Below are 17,106 nucleotides of genomic sequence, written 5' to 3'. Positions count from 1 at the left end.
AAGGAGAGAATCTACATGATGTAATACGGTTTGTCATTTCTACTTTTAATTCGGATCTACAGTAAGAGCAGACATTCCCCAGCAAAGGCTCCACATAGTGGCGATGCAAAACATTATCTGTATATTTACTGTTTTAATCACATTAAGAAAAATATTATAATCTATGACAAGAGCATGTGTGATGCTGATGGTGAGGGACTGAACTATACTGTCCATCATCAAATCAAAGTCTTTGCTGTACATTAAAACTATGTTTCGATATAAACATATCGACACCAGTGCATTTTCAGGTTGTTTGTTCTCGGCAGGGGAGGAGGGGTTTAGAGGGGTGGATGGTTCGTGAGGATGACAGTCCAAGAGGGATGAGGAGAGCTGAAGAGAGTTGCTCTCACCACAGGTGGGTTTCTCTGATCTCTGCTATCACTTGGCTGGCTTTCTGCAACGCCTGGACACAGGGGTGATGAAAGGTAGTTCAGTAATTGCTGTGGTACACTGTTTTCACATCAACAACAACTTGTACACTGAATGTTCAATGTTTGAGACTCGTACTGTGGTGCAGCTCTTCTTACACTGAGGACAGGATTAAAGTTTGTCAAGCCTGTTGTAAAAGTAGCTCGATGCCTTTAAGTACACTAAAACTGGTCATAATGGCCATTATGAAGGTGCCTTTCTATTGAATATAGGTGATGGCAGACAAACAGCATCATCTTTTTAATCTACTGCAGCTCAACAGGAAAACACTGTTCTAGAAGATTTCAAGCATTTCCCCTGTTAAGCTGCAGAAGCAACAAAAAGAGGGAATTTGGTACAAAAAACATTCACAGTTTAGAAAGTATCAATGTCATGCGACAAGTTTGGACACCTGAAGCCTCCTATTAGCTTGAAACGATAGCTTGAATATATGTTTATACAGAAAGTTGTGGTAGATTTGGTTGTTCATTACTTAGGAAGGGAAATTAGGATGTCCTGTATGAACAGGAGGAATATTCACAGGACGAAAAACCAGGTACAATCTACCATGCTACTAAAAAAAGGGAAGAGGCTGGATCTAGTTCCTCAGTGTAATTTTTAGTTGACTTGTTTTGAGAAAAGTGATTAGTGTAGAAGATAGACCTGCCAAAAGTCCACTGTATATATATATATATATTCTCCAAAAATCCTCTTTCTCATTATTCTGGCATTTAGTGAATAGAACATTTTTTTGTAATCTAACTGACGTAAAACAGGAAAAGTTTAATCTGATTTACATGTGATAGTGAGGAAAAAAAGGTTATTTATCTTTTTATATTGTGTATGTAAACTTCTGGTTTCAACTGGATATGAAATGAAAATGTAATGTTCTCTGTGTGATTGACACTGGCTCTTTGTTTTGGTGTTTGCTGTGATGCATCGAATCTGTCACCTTGAGCATGTCAGCAGCCTCGTTGCGTCTCTGAGCCATGTCCTCGGACTCGGTCAGCAGGTCATTCAGCAGAACTGTCTTGTATAACTGACCCACCAGCTCACTCTGCAGGCAGTCCTTCACGTGGTTCACCAGAAAGTGCATCACTGCCTTTGGTACACTGAGGACAAACAACAATGTATTGAGGAAGATGCAGTGAAGTACATAAAAATTGGTTCAAAACTGCCAATATTTGCATCTTGGTCGATAAATTATAAACTAAAAAGACTTGATTGTGTTTACCTGTCTTGGATGTTTTTCCGAACAATAAGGAAATATGATTTAATGAGTCTCTCAATGACCTCACAGTCCCTCTGCTCCCGAGCAGACAACTTCCTGGACACCGGAACAGGCTGGCAACGAAAAGGTGTCAAATGAGCTTCTTAATGCACATATTGGCAAGAGACCAGGGAAATTCAGACAGAGATAAGATAAGTAGTAGTAGTAGTAGTGGTAGTAGTAGTAGTAGTAGTAGTAGTCGTGGTAGTAGTAGTAGTAGTAGTAGTGGTGGTAGTGATAGTATTACGGCAAAGGACATAAGAGGAGCCTCAGCAACTTACCTACATTTTTCCCTAAACATTTACTATTGCTTATGAAAAATAGCTAAACTTTAGAGTCCAGGTATTTCTACAAATGCAGAGTACCCACCACATCCAACAGGTTGACAGCGTGACCCTTCTGGGGGCTTGCAGGAGGCTGCATCATGGCCCTGTCACTAGCTGAACTCTCCTCCCCCCTCCTCAACATGCCCCTCCAGCCGCCTGTCGCAGTGTCTATCTGCTCAGGTGCAGGAGCGCTCTGAGAGCTGCTGGCTGCTGCCTACAGGGAGGAGAGAGCTGAGGGTGAGGATCTGTCAGGGGTAAACACCTAGAAGGTCAGTAAACGTGTCATGGGCATAGAAAGTAAGGAAGAGATTAAACAAAAAGGTCCATAAAACCAGTCCACATTTATCAGACGTGTTATGATTTCACAGTAGTATTAATTAGCAGCATGCCATAGGCCTTCTTTGACTCCACTGCAAAGAAGTTCATCTGGACCAGTGTTTATTCTTCTGGCTTGGAGCTGAGCAAGCAAGGGGGACTGGTGGAAAACACTGACAGGCAGTGTGCAAAAATTACACAACCCAGGCTTATGAGTGAGTGACATGATGGTGTTGATCACGACACAGTAGAGAACTTTCAAAATGATTTGATAGAATCCTGATTGTGATTGGTAATGGGGTTAAATTTACCAGACTGATCAAAAAGACAAGTACTTATGTATTTTTCATCACATTTTTCATACTGCTGTTATTAAATTACATGTGCCATTACAGAATATTCTATTCATATCACCCACTCTACTTTCTGTCAGAGTGACCAGCATGCAGAGAAAAGGGTTAGATGTATATTACAGAGTGAAGGTAACAGGTCAGATAAGTTAGGATTTAAGAGCTAAAAACCGCTCTTCCATCCCACTACAGTTGTTGGGCACTGAGGACAAAACCAAATGGTGGAAAGGGGGTTTTGGTTGATTTTAGAGGAATTAAAGAAGGGCTTGGTAGTGTTTAGTGGTCAGATGTAGACAGGCAGCGAGTGCACGGGACACACCTTGGGGACCTCGCCCTCAAAGGCAGGAGGCTCAGTGGGGGAGAGAGATTGCCCACCTGGGCCTTTAAGGGACTAAAGAAAGACACAAGGAAGAAAAGAGCGGACAGAATACTGGCAGGAGCTTAAGGCAGAGGTGTGAATGAGCTTTACATTCTGTAAAGTGGAGAGAATAACTGTGCTACATTTCAAAATAGATGTCTGAAGTTGGCCAACACTTTGCTAAGAGCAGACTGGACGCAACGTGATAGAAAATCTGTTAACACCTGTTACAAGAAAAGACCTGGATAGAAACTCTCACAGACGGACTCTACCTTGTCTCTGGGAACAGCAGAAGGCAGGTCTCTCATCCTATTACGTCTTTGTTCCTACAAAACAAAAGATTGACAAATGTACCAATGGAGGAAGAGGAGCAGAGAAAAGGTTTTCCATGATTCAGAAAACTGTTTCATTTGTTCTTTTCTCAAAACTTTTCACTCATTTGTGCTGTGCTGCCACTGACATGAACATTAGGATTAATGCTAAGTGAGGTCGTGTCTTCACAATTATAAACTGTAAGCCTGAGATTATTGTAGAGGATTTTAAAACGCTGCATTAAATAAACGCATTATGTAAAAAGAAATGCATTTGTGTCTGTAAAAGCAGAGGTTAATCTCTTACTTCTATGTTGTTGTTCATGAGGCCACAGGCATCAGCAAAGTCGGGGTGTTTGGTGTTGATGTAGGCCAGCTCAATGGCAACCAGGTTATGAACCTGAAAAGAAATTCAGAAAATGGATTAATTCGATTCAGACGCGAAATCCCTTAAACATACTGATTAGTATTCAGTGCAAGCAGGTCCTGACCATATCATTTGTGACTGGGAGTCTTTTCCTGAGAAGGGAGGTGACCACTTCTACAATGGCATCGTGGAGCTTTGGGAACCTCAGCAACTCCTGCGTCAGAGATAAACAATCACCGTAGATAGCATTAGCCATTGCAGTGTTGTGTATTTACCTCTGTGCTTTGCTTGTTAGCAGTATGTGTATTTAAATATATGTTTGGGTGTTTCTGACCTGTGTGCTATAGTTGCTGCAGTGTTGGATGATCCTCTGCATCTCCTCATGAACCAGCTCCACACAGCGCAGACTGGGCTCCTCCAAACGTTTGATCTGCCGCTTCACGAGCAACTCAAACGAAACCTCAGGCACAAATAAAGCAGGCCTCGGGCCCTGTAAAACACAATTAAAGTGTGAGTCTTTTCAAAGCTGAATGTTACAGATGAAAACAAAGAGAGGTAGCAGAAACCCACTGTTGCATTTCTGATCGCTGTGAGCACATCGATGGTTGTCAGGCCACCCAGAGGATCAACTGATTCTAATGTGCGACCAAACGTTTCATGAAATATATAACAGATTCTTGCTCCACCACATCTAAAAAAAGAAAAAGAAAAGAGACCACATTAAACTTACAGGCTGAATCTGTTTTCAGTAGATCATTCAGGAGAGAGCGATGCTAGCGCCCCTTGGTGGTATGTGAGAGTACATGTAGGCCAGAGAGTTGTGTAACTCACAGTTCAGCTGTCTCAATGTACTTGGCTGTGCCCTCGATGGTGTGGCAGTACTCTGCAGCAAACTTGGTGATGAGCTGCAGCAACGTGGCGCTCTTGTCATCGACGGGTTCACCATAACTGTTGAGCAGAGACTGGTACTGCGCTGCCAGCACATTGATCCTCGTCTTCAGCTCAGGAAGACAGTCTCTGATGTGGTGCATGAGTAACCTACAATAACATTAAAGAACAGCTTTCACTTTCGTTAAAAATCAAAGGAGACTTGTTATAGACTACAACAGTTATTAACAAGGACGATTTTAGAAGTCATATTTCACGTCGTCAGAAAGGATGTAAACGTCAAAAACACAGGTCAGCAGGTGACTAGTACATTTCATTTGTTATGCCATAAAACAGTAAACGCCCAGCATATAACATTAAAGGAACACAAACATTTTAATGTCATACCTGTTCAGTGTTCTAGCCAGATATTTGGTTCCATTTCTGTTCGCGAGGGAGGGGTACCGCTTTTGTAGGAAGGCATATTCATCACGGATAGAATCTGCTACTAATTTCTTTTGATTGATATCCAATTGACTCCTACAAAAACATGAAAGCAAAAAAAAAAAAATAAATAATGACGTGATTAGGTGTTTGAAATGTACTTTTCTCTTGTTTTACTTCAGTCCGTGATGCAACTTTATTTGAGCATCAATACCTGTTAACTACTCCAATAATGCCCAGTTTGACAGGAATAACTCTGCCCATCAAGACATCCATAGCATCTGTGCCAGCATCCATCAGGTCCAGCTTGGTCACCACTGCTAGTGTCCTTCTGCCTAAACACAGAAACACACAAAACTAGTTACAAAAACACTGCTGTGGCAAGAAAAACAAAGCACACAAGTAGGGAAAATATGGGCAAATGCTGATGATGCATTAAAGCTGCTGCAGGCAGTATTTTTTCAGTGTCACTGGGCAAAAAAATCAACAATAACCTTATAGCAAATTGTAATTGCAATGGTCTAAGTTGAAACCTCATTTCAGCTCCTCCTCTTGATTCTATTTTCAGACTATAGAAAATCAAGGCTGCGACAGACGAATCGAGGCAATCATGAGTCTTTTCAGCCAGATGAGACGAGAGTATGAACTCCACAGTTGAAGTAGTGTGCAGTGGCAAAAAGGTTTCAACAGAGGATATTCACTCTGGAGAGTGAGGTTTGAATCCTGTGTACAGCCAGACGTAAATGTGGACATCTATTGCGATTATATTTTGTGCATATACCTGTGTTCCTCTGGTGGGAGGGACTCAGAGAGAGAAAAGCCGTAGGAAGAGGGCTGCATTTTTAAATTCTGACATTTTTTGCCTCGTCCAAGGTTGAATTGGAAAAGGGAGTTTTCTGCCTACTGCAGCTTTGAAAGAAGAAAGTGAAGAAAGAGCAAACAAGAATACCATCAGGGTCAACCTCACGCGCCACCTTTAGTGCCTCTGAGGTTGCCATGTCTGTGTTGGCAGCAGTCACAGCCAGGATGATGGAGTTGGGATTGGAGATGTACTTCAGAATCAGTTCTCTGATCTGGATCTCTATGTCTTTGGGCTGGTCTCCCACTGGTACCTGTATTAACAAATACACACGGCATTAAAACCATTACAGGACTTAAGATTTTTTATTATCTTTTCCCAAAACATTTGAAATGGTCCCAACAGTCAAAAAAATATGTAAAACTAGTGAGGCATAACAAGGTTTCTAATTATGTAATTCTATAGTCATGGTCAAAGTACATGCATTTATCAACATTTACATAACATTTGTCCCTTTAAAGCTATATATAACAATATTTTTTAACACTGTGACTATTCAATTATCTTGACCTCGGCCCTGGCACGTAGCAGAAAATGGACAAGTAGATTAACCATTAAGAAATACATAAATTATTTAAAGCTGCTGTTGCATAAGGGTCAACAAGCCTCCTATCTCGTTTCTGTGGATAACAAAGATGATAATAAAGTATGAAGCAGTCTTCTTTATGCACAGTCCACTGTTGCAGTTCTCAGATGTGTAACGTCGCTTGGGAGCCCTTGCAAAGGTTAAAACTAGTCTGACTGCATACTGGAGGAAACAGGAAATGTTCAAGAAGTTTTTTAATTAATTAATTTTCTTAATACCCTGAACTGAATTCAGTGATTTTAAAGACTTCTTAAGATCTGCACTACACTGTGTAAAATTCATCTGCAGGATCATTTGGTCTTCATAGATCGCACCGGTTGGGACATGGGAAAGCGGAAGAGAAACCTATCTCACCTTTGTAATGCCAGGAAGGTCCACTAACGTGAGGTTCACAACATGTGGGGAGAAGATTTTCAGGTGAATGGGTTCATCGCTAATACCCTGGAAAAACACAATAGTGTCAGTTCAGTGTCAACATTTAAGCACGATCCAGTTTCTCTACGGAGGTCATTTCTTGTTTGGCAACTTTTTATGTTTTGTCTTATTAGGCGTAACTAGCATACCTTGTTATTGCCAGAAATTCTTTCTGTTTCTGTTTCGATTTCTTGTCTGATCTCCTCAAAGTCTGTGTAGATCTGAAATCAAAGTTTGACCAGGAATGTTAAGGGCGGTATTGACAAGCAACATCAATGCAAGAAGTAGTTCTTGATACTCAAACAATAAGGGCAACAGAGAAGGACAAAAAAAAGAGCACGAGAGAGAGAGAGTTTACAAAGAAATCCCGAGAAATCCTGTTTACTGTCATGAGGCTATGAGGACATCATAAAGGCTTCTTTGTTCAAACATGAAGAACAACTATAAAGGGAGCAGAGAGCCAGAATTCAACCTTGGCGGACATTTACCCTTCAGCCATATAAATATTTTTAGCAGCTGACAGGGTGTGTGCCTGATCTCATTACAGGTTGGAGATGTTTCTGTTGTAAACATAACACCAACATATAAAATGTCCTCCTGTAGCTAATCCATGAATATGAATCGATACAGGACATAGAACGTGGGTAAACCGCCATTCAGCCGAGTTTATCAAATATTTAGGTGTTTCGATACACAGAGCAGTAGCGGTGGAAACCTCAAATGAAAGCACTGTTTTCTGGCAAGCAAGACTGTGAGAACAGGGTGAAAGCTCTACCTTGTTTTTGGTGTGTAGGAATTTTCCCCATTCTTCTCCATCGATTCCTGTAGAAAAACAAAGTCGAGGACAGATGTTTCATTTACTGATTATGTGACAGATGTGGCCTTTGAGAACAATGTTACTGTGATTATGATCCCTGTGTTAAATGTCTCAAGGGAGGATTCTTTTTTTTCTTGGCAAAGATGGGATGGAAAAATTCTTCAGAGAAAACATTCACAACTGAAGAGTTTTGGCTTAAAGAAAAAAGAAAAAAAAGAAAAGAAAAAAATCATTGGCGTAACTGTTGTTTCACACAACAGTAATGGGAGAAAATTATAGGCAAAACAAACACGTGCATTCTGGGAAGCAGAGACTGAAGAAACAAAGTAATGATTTTAGCTGCAATAATCAACATTATAACAACTTCACAAGGTTGGATTCTGTTAGTGATCTCGAGGAAGTTAATGGCTTTTAAACTCAAAAATTAAGCATAATAATGATTTTTCTTTTTCTTTTTTTAACAAGAAAATACTAAGTCTTCTTTTCTCACTTCAACTGACAGAGACCAGCCTACATGGAGGGAAGGACATGAGCTGAATACACGAAGCCACATGGTTTGGCAGCTTAGGAAAAGCTACACAAATACAAGGCAGGATGAGGTAGAATGGGCAAAAAAGAAGGGTGGGGGGTGGCGGATGGGGATTATGTAATACACAAAAAGAACAAGGAAAAGGAGACCTCTGTAAAGGCGCCCATTTCTCTTGGATTCTGTGGTTAAAGAGAGATGACAGGAGACAAAAGGGTTAGCCTGGCTATCTGCAGCTCCTGCATGAGACTCTGCAGCACTGCAGAGTCGCTGCGAGGACATTCCCAGAGGACAGCACTAAATACATGCAGGATCTTAGCACATTTCAGTCACCTGTTCTTTTCACTGAGAACGAAATAATCTCAATGCTGAGTCTGAGCCGAAATGCTATCCTTTCATCAATATAAAGACATCCCACAGTTATGAATTAAGAAGTGATATAACAGTAAATGCAGAGATGTCTTCGGATCAGAGAAATAATCTATTTAAAGAGCTCCCCTTACTTTAAACCTTCTTCAAGCTATGATCTTATTCAGTGAAGAGGAAGCATATTGCAGAACTCCAGCTGCTGAAATTGATTTAGTTTCCAACTATCTGTCTGAATCACGTACTAACTGCAACATCCTCATACATTTAGCTGACTAACTTTAGTGTGGAAGTGCACTTGCTATTCCACTCAGTGCTATTACTTCTGATATGCTTTCAGTAAAAACACCAAACTATATAATATGTGTCATATACAATTGTAAAAAAAAATGGGATCCATAGTAAGATAGTTTTTTAAGTCATGTGTTTGTGTCTAATGTTGGCCAATATATCATCATTGGATTTTATAAAACGCCACAAAACAGCATCCACAAAAATCTGGTCCTGCCCCAGCTATAATGCAATTGTAAAATACTGATGATTAAATTGTTTATCTTGCGGCACAATGTTAACATCCAACAAAGTCATGACAGCCAAATCACAATCCAGGTACAGATAAAGAGAAAGCGATATTACCATTTTCTTCGCTGGCTTTTCTGCTGTCCTCTGGCTCGATGTGCACGAGTTGTAGGATGAGGGGCCGGCGCGTGACGATGCCAGTGCCGCGTGGAAGGATGTCTCTGCCAACCAGGCTCTCTAAAACAGAGCTCTTCCCACTGCTCTGTAGACGACAACAACATCATAAACAAAACCACTAAATGTGGAGACTGAAGTATGCATGAGTCACTTATTGACCAGAGAAATGCAGATACACACAAAACACCAGGCTGACTTTGGTTTTATTTATTCAAGTCTTTAAGGCCGTTTCCACTGAACAAACTTTTTCAGGGACTCTGAGTTTCTAACTACATTTGAACAGAGGAGCTGATCTAAATTTATTTGCTTGTCCACCCATTAGGACTTCTCACAGAGCCTTTGTTTAGGGAGCTGTACTTTGGGATGGCCTAGAAACTATTTAAGCAGAGTTGACACTGCTCACAGGTCGAACACACCTTCTTTAACTTGCACAATATTCATTCACACAATAGGTAAGCACTATGTGGCATAAGGACCAATGTCAGGGGTGAGTTTCTCATAATGTGTAAAGAAGTTCGAGGTAATCACCTCTAAATAGATCTCATGAACTGAAATACATCATTTAGCTTACCTGGCTCGCAGATTCTTTAATTTAAAAGGAGTTCAGGGCTAAGTTGGTGACACTAGCAGTAAACCTGTAGTTGTATTGACTGATAATCTAATGATGGCCACTACACACTACAGATAGCCAATTATTAATGATGGCCACTACACACTACAGATAACCAATTATTAATGCTGGCCACCTAGTTTCGGTTAGAGCTGCCCTTAATTAGAGGTTTTTGTCGATCTCAACCTTTGCAGAACACTGACAAGGGCAAACCTCACAAATCAGGCCTTTAAATCGTCCTTTAGCTTGCCTTATCTCTGATGCTGCCAAAAGGGCTGAGACAGTCACATCCTATAAGCCGACCAGTGAAAGCAAACGTGATAGAGGAAAATCTGCCACTTTAAACCAATTAGGCTCTAACGTGTACACAAGGCAGCAACGCAGATGCTGTTTAACTGTATGAGAGAAGACAGATCAAACTCAACTTTATGGTCATTAATAGTTTGTGGTGCTGCTGAATTGTACTAAGTTAGAAGACTCTGAGAGGTGTAAAAGCTTGTTCATCCTTCACAGTGGTGTAAAGTACATTTACTTAAGTACTGCACCTAAGTAGAATACTTGGGTTACTGTACTTTACCTAAGTATTTCCATTTTCTACTACTTGTATTACTACACTACAATTCAGCGGCAAACACTCTATTACAGTTATTTGAAAACATATATTACGAGTTACTTATATGTTGAGATTAATAACAACACAACAAGATCTAACAAATGGTGATAAATGCAGATAACAAATTAGGACTACCAGTTGTTGAAAAGTCCAGCAGTGACACCTTATGATTTGATTAAGATAAAACTTTATTGATACCAGTGAGGATATTTACGATGACTCAGCAGTAAATAAAGTAATTACAATCAGCTTCAGCTTTACCACCTGCAACTTTAAAGTGATTAACACATGAATGCAATGCATCAATAATCATTGTCCAATAATTGTAACTACTGGTATATAAAGTACATTTTGAGGCTAATACTTCTGTAGTTTTACTGAAGCAACTATTTGAATGCAGGACTTTTATTTGTAACAAAGTATTTTTACACTGGTGTTGTTACTTTAAGTTAAGTATAAGATCTGAGTACTTTTTCCAACACTGACCTCTTTGAAATTAATAAAGGCAGATTAAACATCACCCAAAATACATTAAAACATCTCTAAAACTGTATCAGCAAAAACTGCATATTGCATCCAGTGTGAATATAGCATTTATTCATGGGCTGTTCACTTTTATTGAACTGCATTTTGTTCCAACCAGATGTATTTCATAAACTGTTAACTTGGTAAGTGACACTGTATGTTGTGCATTTTAGGACACAACATAGCAACTCATATTTCCCATACACAACACAGATAAGAGGAAACTGATTTTGTAAATCTGTTAAAGTTAAATAAATCAGCATTTTATTTTATGTTTAGGATACTGAACAGAAGGCTAAAGCATGTTGACAAATGTTCCTGTCACCTGTCAAACTGCCAGAGTCTAAACGTGAGACCACATATGGCTAATGCTAACTTAGTTGCGTTAACTAAGAAAGGCCAAACACATGCATAAAGTCAGTCTAGACAGTTGTGAGTACTGCATCTACATGAAACTGAAAGAAAACTGTGGTACAGACAGGGGAAGCAGCCAAAACAATAAGTTGTCGCAGGCTAACTAACTTGCTAGCCTTAAAGCAAAGTGACGTTTCTCACCTGGGTTCCCACAACAACTATCTGCGGCAGTTGGATAATATCTGCGCCGACTGTGTTAAAAACGTCCTGCAGTTTGTTTATGACAGGTATGAGTGCCTCCATTAGCTCCGATAAGAATCCCGACCTGTCAAAAAAACAACTTTCTTAACGTTCCCAACACACGGGTACAAAGTCATTCAATGTCCCTCAGCTAAAGCTACTGGCGTCTCTTTGGATCTGCCAACAACTGCGCACTCAGTCACTCACAGTTGCATCATGGGAGTTGTTGTTCAGTACGTTACCGTTCACAATTACTTTGTTCGCAGTTCGAATTTAACCGAACTACATTTCCTATAGATGACATATTGTGTGCACTCCACCAATGAAAACAAAGCTCATTGTTTTTTTCCCCTCAAGGCAATGGTAACTAAGGTGAACACCAAAATATTTATATGGCACATAATAACATATAGTATGTACGTGGTAAAACCAGTATGACCACAGTTATTTTATGCATCTTTTTAAGCCTCTGGAAAATTGACTCACTGTACTCAGACAAAAGCTTTCTTTTATTTCTGTAATTCTGATTTAACACATGGCTTTTGTCTCATGAAAGTTGTCTTTAAGCTAAACAAGATACTATTATGCCCATACTGTCTATGATAGTATTTGCTCATTTATGTAATATTTTTTGTTTGTTTGTAAATATGTACATAAATAACGATGGGAGTGGGGTACGGAGTGACTGATGGTTGAGCTGGAGAAGGGGTAGGAGTTAATGAGCTTGTGCTTCGTCCTACTCCTTTTCGGATACGTTGGGTTATTTGATGTTGCTTTGTATTGTTGATGTTTTGAATATTTTGATTTGTTTTTGGGCTTTTTTATTTTTCTCACGTCTGAAATCAAAACAAACATTCATTCATTCATTCATACAATAACACTACAAAATGTTGATTAAAGTCCCAGTCTGTCTTAGTCTGACTGCAAAATAAGCACATAAGAAAGAAAAACAACCAGTGTTGTTTCTACAATTTATTTACAAAATTGAAAGTGCTTTTGGTTATTTTACAACAACATCAATGTATGAAATAAATATTGCACTGCACAGTGTCAAATGGAACAAGTTTAGCGGAATGAGGTAACAGACATGTTAGGAAAAGTGTCTTCAAGGTTCCATCAACTACTCAACCAGATTAATAAAATATGAGAACTGATGCGTTTATATATACGTGCAGCATTTCTTTAACACTGAAGTACTGCAGTGTATAAAATACATGCCAGCGTTTTAGAGTGACCTTTTTTTTCAATACAAAGTCTTGCCACTTGTGATATGAATCCTTGAAACTCTAACATGTACTACAGTAAGCTTAAAGTCTGACTCTCTGCGAGTTACTTTACACATAGCAGTAATATGTAGTATATGTAGTTTGTTTGACATCAAAAGCTAATGCCTCTGAGAATTTTTGGTTAGATTTTGGGCCATGTGATTGTAAATCCAGCTTTAATACCCCCCCATCTAGAAAACATAAGAAAAAGTGTTGCCTTTTTCTGTATTAAAGGCCATCTCAAGCTAATGTCCTCTGCAACTACAAGGTACACAAAATAATGGAAATACCTCATGAAAATATGGCCCTAAATCAGAAACACAGTCCAGTATTGTAAAAGCTACCTAAAACCTTAACAATACAACAAAATTTGGAGTCAAAAACCACAATAGAGTTGAAAAAACATTTCTAAATCAGTTCAAGAAAACAGAACATTCTGAGCTTCACAATTAATTACATTAACTGCAGGGCTGTTGCATCAGGGTTAAACCAAGTCCCAGTAGATCGAAGCCACTTCCACTGAGTCACAAACATTTCTCTGTTACCACTTTTCTACTATACAAATATTTACAATGACTATACAGTTACAATGAATGTGATGTCACCACAAATGCTACAACATATAACATTTTATTTTTTAAAAGTGACTGAAATTGTAGAGTATAAGAATATTTCAAGAAATGTAGTAAACCAAAAACAACATGTGGAGGGTCACAGGTTTTTGTTGACACTGCTGTTCATTTCACAACCATAAGCAAAACTCCACAGGCTGCTATTGTTTCTGCCTATAGGGGTGATTTCAGGCTCACAATAGCAGAGCCTATACAAAGAAACTAAAAACTATACAAAAAAAGTGGTAGCAGAACTAGTGGTGACCTGACACATGTATTGCTGTGCCATATTGAGCAAGACATTTTTATTTTTCACAATCAAAATTTCAGGTGCTTGACAGAAATACTGACAAAATGCTCCCTAACAGCTTACTTCAACTATTAGCAAAACTAGTACAATCATTTACAAGTCCATGAGCAAACACAGTGAATATCCTGAAAATAGAAAGCTTATTTGAATTTAAAACTAAAGGTAGGAAGATAGGTAAACTATGAACTCAGTGCTTGTCACGCTGTGACTGAACGTCAGCTCTCAATGTCGCTGTTCAAGTTTCACAGCATTGAACTAATTGGCTTTCTGCTACCTACTTGGTACAACAATATTGTATCCTCCTAAGGCAATTTAAGTTAAAAATCATTTTATGTTGCATTTAAGATGCAGTGCAGTCAGTGTATGTGGTTACCATATTTCCTCTGCGCTGTGTTACTGTTCTACAGTGTTGCTTAGATGCACCATGAAACCTGTTTTCAGTCTGTTTGGCATGTCTGTCAAAAGTAAACATTCTCTCCATGTCATCAAACATGTCATCAAAGATACCTGCTCCAAAACCACCTTGAAAGTGTCTCTTATGTCTGCTGTGGGACTCCTTCTGGGACCGGGAGTGTTCATCAAAGTGTCTTCGGTGACGGGCGTGCCTGTTCTGGCTGTAGATGTCAAAGTCCTTAAATATCTCGTCAAAGTTGAAACTGAAAGGTTGATGGGTACCCTGTCTTTGTCTGCCTTGTGTCTCCCCAGTGAAGTATGCAGAGGTGTCACCAAACCTGTCATACTCTCTTCTTCTGTTCTCATCTGATAAAGTTTCATAAGCTGCACATGACAAAGAAAAACATGATTCAGTGGGAAAAAGTTTGAAATAGCAACATTAGAAAAGGTGTGGCTGACAAAGACCTATGGCCAATGTAAGTGAAACATATATAGGCCTGAAAAGATAGTGATCTGTACTAGCATTAGACACTTCATCAATAGTAAAAAGAAAACTGCCCGTAGAACACCCATCCATCATCTATACACCGCTTAATCCTCACTAGGGTCATGGGGGGCTGGAGAATATCCCGGTTGACTCAGGGTGAAGGCAGGGGACGCCCTGGACAGGTCGCCAGTGAATTGCACAGCTACACTTAGAGACAGACAACCAAGCACACTCACATTCACACCTATGGACAATTTAGAATCACCAATTAACCTCAACATGTTTTTTGACTGTGGTAGGAAGCCGGAGAACCCAGAGAGAACATGCCAATTCCACGCAGAAAGATCCCAGGCATCCTAACTGGGATCTTCTAGCTGCGAGGTGACAGTGCTACCCACCAAGCCACCTTGCAGCCTGCCTGCAGAACAGCTTCATCTAAATGCATAGGATGCAAACTGCCATGAAAGCACTTTATAAAAAAGCGCAAAGTTCGGTTGCATGAGTAGCCCCAACCACGCTCTCTCTCTCTGGCTCAAAACAGTCTTTCATGTCCTTTGATATACAGCTTGGTATCGCCCTTGTGAGACTGGCTTTGCAATCAGCAAACCAGTTTTCTTTAATTTGTATTCTTTACCCATATTCGGTTTTATTTGTGTGTGTAAATGTATGTATTTGTGTGTTTTTCATTGCCTTCTTATCATTAAAATTATCATCAGTGTAGCTTAATAAATAAATAAGATGTTAAATTATACAATTAGCCTTTATTCTCCTGGTCTTCATTCACATTTGGTCATTAATCCATTATCTATACACCGCTTATCCTTTGTAGGGTCTAGAGCCTATCCTAGCTGACAAAGGACAAAGGCAGGGTACACACTAGACAGGTCACCAGTCCATTACAGGGCAACACAGAGAGACACACCAAGCACACTCACATTCACACCTATGGACAATTTAGATGCAGCATGATTTTGGAATGTGGGAGGAAGCTGAAGCACCCGGTGACAACCCATGCAGATACAGGGAGAAAAATGCAAACTCCACACAGAACGACCCCAGGCCGAGGATCAAACCCAGGATCTTTTAGCTATGAGGCAACCGTGCTAACCATAGGTCGTTAACAATATTAATAATTATCTATATTAACTGGCAGCGTCTATTTACAAATATGTGCATCCAGAGAGAAGTGTTAACAAAGATGCCACCATGAATCAGCTTTTACCACATGCTGGAAAGTACATAAATTCAAACAATGGGCTAAACAATACCCATCTCCCAAAATAACTGACTGTACCTTCTGCAATTTCCCTGAATCTCACTTCAGCATCTGGGCTCTTGTTCTTATCTGGGTGATATTTCATTGCAAGCTTGTGGAAAGCCTTCTTTATCTGGCGCTCAGTGGCCCCTTTGGGCACTCCCAGGATATCATAGTAGTCCTTTCTGGCCAGGATGAGCTCTGTTATCACGAGGACGCACAATGCAAACGTTGCCACAGACTGTGCAGTTGCCATAGCTGCGGTGTCCCCTGTATTCAAGAGAGGAAATGACCATCAGGTAAAGACTGCAAAATGAATAACTTGCATGCAACACAGAAAAAATGTGCGTGTTTATATTAATTCCCATCACCTCCACTAGTAAATAGCTGATATCGTATTAAGTGAGCAAACACAGTTAATATTGCAGGAATTCTCTTTACTAGTCAGATGACACTGGCTCAGACTTCAAGCTAAATATTAGAGTCCAAAGTAATTGATATTGACTTGCTTAATTTATGTTGGGTGTGTAAAGTGAGTAAATAAAACAATTGAACACCATAGTAACTATTTTCTTGACCTGCATTTGGCATCTTGAATTCAACAAATTCTACCAGAAAAGACTTCATGTAAATTAATGCTACCGTATCATAGCCATGCCATACATCAGCCCTCCTAAGGTTAGCTTACACTGGCTAACAAAAGATACCGCCCTCATAGTCTCCTCTCTTTCACCTACCTTTCAGGGGACACGAGTGCTACTTTCTTTGAACACACAAGGCGTAAAAACTGTTCAACCAATGCCGAACATGATGGTTAAGCAGTTAGCTGTGTGCATTGTTTGGTGTAGCGGTTAGGAACAAGATAATTTCCATTTCTTCTTCGCTAGTTGTCCTGTATCTTGGTCACCAGGAAGGAAGACGTTTCTGCCCTCTGTCGGTCAATGCAGTTAATGTTCCCTCTTCTCCTGTCTGACAGTGACCCTGATGTTGTGAGTGTTACAGACTACAACGACGTTTAATTATCGATGTACTTTTGTAATATACAACTATTGTTATAGAGTTCCGAGGACATATTGTGACCTGTTTTAGTAAGTACAAGATAATAAGGTAATAGCGCAGTA

The 17,106-nt window shown here is 39.7% G+C and overlaps 2 protein-coding genes across 6 annotated transcripts; both read right to left on the bottom strand.

The window, feature by feature from the left end:
* Positions 1-24: 24 nt before the first annotated feature.
* On the bottom strand, positions 25-11,847 carry dnm1l (dynamin 1-like). Of its 5 annotated transcripts, XM_008294706.1 has the most exons (20): positions 11,626-11,847; positions 9,263-9,407; positions 8,413-8,442; positions 7,693-7,739; positions 7,067-7,138; positions 6,858-6,944; positions 6,008-6,170; positions 5,273-5,393; positions 5,023-5,154; positions 4,579-4,785; positions 4,318-4,438; positions 4,082-4,237; positions 3,872-3,961; positions 3,688-3,780; positions 3,342-3,395; positions 3,031-3,102; positions 2,090-2,260; positions 1,685-1,794; positions 1,403-1,562; positions 25-445 (listed from the first exon to the last, which is right to left on the bottom strand). In XM_008294706.1, the coding sequence occupies exons 1-20, from the start codon at positions 11,725-11,727 to the stop codon at positions 389-391; spliced, it is 2,190 nt and encodes a 729-aa protein (XP_008292928.1). In that variant the 5' UTR covers positions 11,728-11,847; the 3' UTR covers positions 25-388. The 5 variants fall into 5 exon arrangements, with proteins under 5 accessions (XP_008292928.1, XP_008292933.1, XP_008292931.1 ...); XM_008294711.1 differs by lacking the exon at positions 2,090-2,260; XM_008294709.1 differs by lacking the exon at positions 3,031-3,102.
* Positions 11,848-12,621: 774 nt separating this feature from the next.
* On the bottom strand, positions 12,622-16,893 carry dnajb9a (DnaJ heat shock protein family (Hsp40) member B9a). Its single transcript, XM_008294703.1, has 3 exons — positions 16,723-16,893; positions 16,025-16,255; positions 12,622-14,627 (listed from the first exon to the last, which is right to left on the bottom strand). Exons 2-3 carry the CDS (start codon positions 16,239-16,241, stop codon positions 14,191-14,193), a joined length of 654 nt encoding a protein of 217 aa, XP_008292925.1. The 5' UTR covers positions 16,242-16,255; positions 16,723-16,893; the 3' UTR covers positions 12,622-14,190.
* Between the last annotated feature and the right edge of the window lie 213 nt (positions 16,894-17,106).

This window comes from Stegastes partitus, unplaced genomic scaffold (genome assembly GCF_000690725.1).
Source record: "Stegastes partitus isolate 25-593 unplaced genomic scaffold, Stegastes_partitus-1.0.2 Scaffold988, whole genome shotgun sequence".
NCBI classification, from domain to species: Eukaryota; Metazoa; Chordata; class Actinopteri; family Pomacentridae; genus Stegastes; species Stegastes partitus.
The sequence above is the reverse complement of the archived record's forward strand: the minus strand, read 5'-3'. Positions and strand labels throughout refer to the sequence as shown.

Bases quoted from the DNA above. Each gene is read 5' to 3' on its own strand.
- dnajb9a (XM_008294703.1), bottom strand. From the start codon at position 16,241: ATGGCAACTGCACAGTCTGTGGCAACGTTTGCATTGTGCGTCCTCGTG. The intron at 14,628-16,024 runs GTACAGTCAGTT...TGTCATGTGCAG, and splicing joins ATTCAGGGAAATTGCAGAAG to CTTATGAAACTTTATCAGAT.
- dnm1l (XM_008294706.1), bottom strand. From the start codon at position 11,727: ATGGAGGCACTCATACCTGTCATAAACAAACTGCAGGACGTTTTTAAC. The intron at 9,408-11,625 runs GTGAGAAACGTC...TGTCGTCTACAG, and splicing joins TAGTTGTTGTGGGAACCCAG to AGCAGTGGGAAGAGCTCTGT. The intron at 7,139-7,692 runs GTAGAGCTTTCA...CTTTGATTTCAG, and splicing joins TCCTACACACCAAAAACAAG to ATCTACACAGACTTTGAGGA.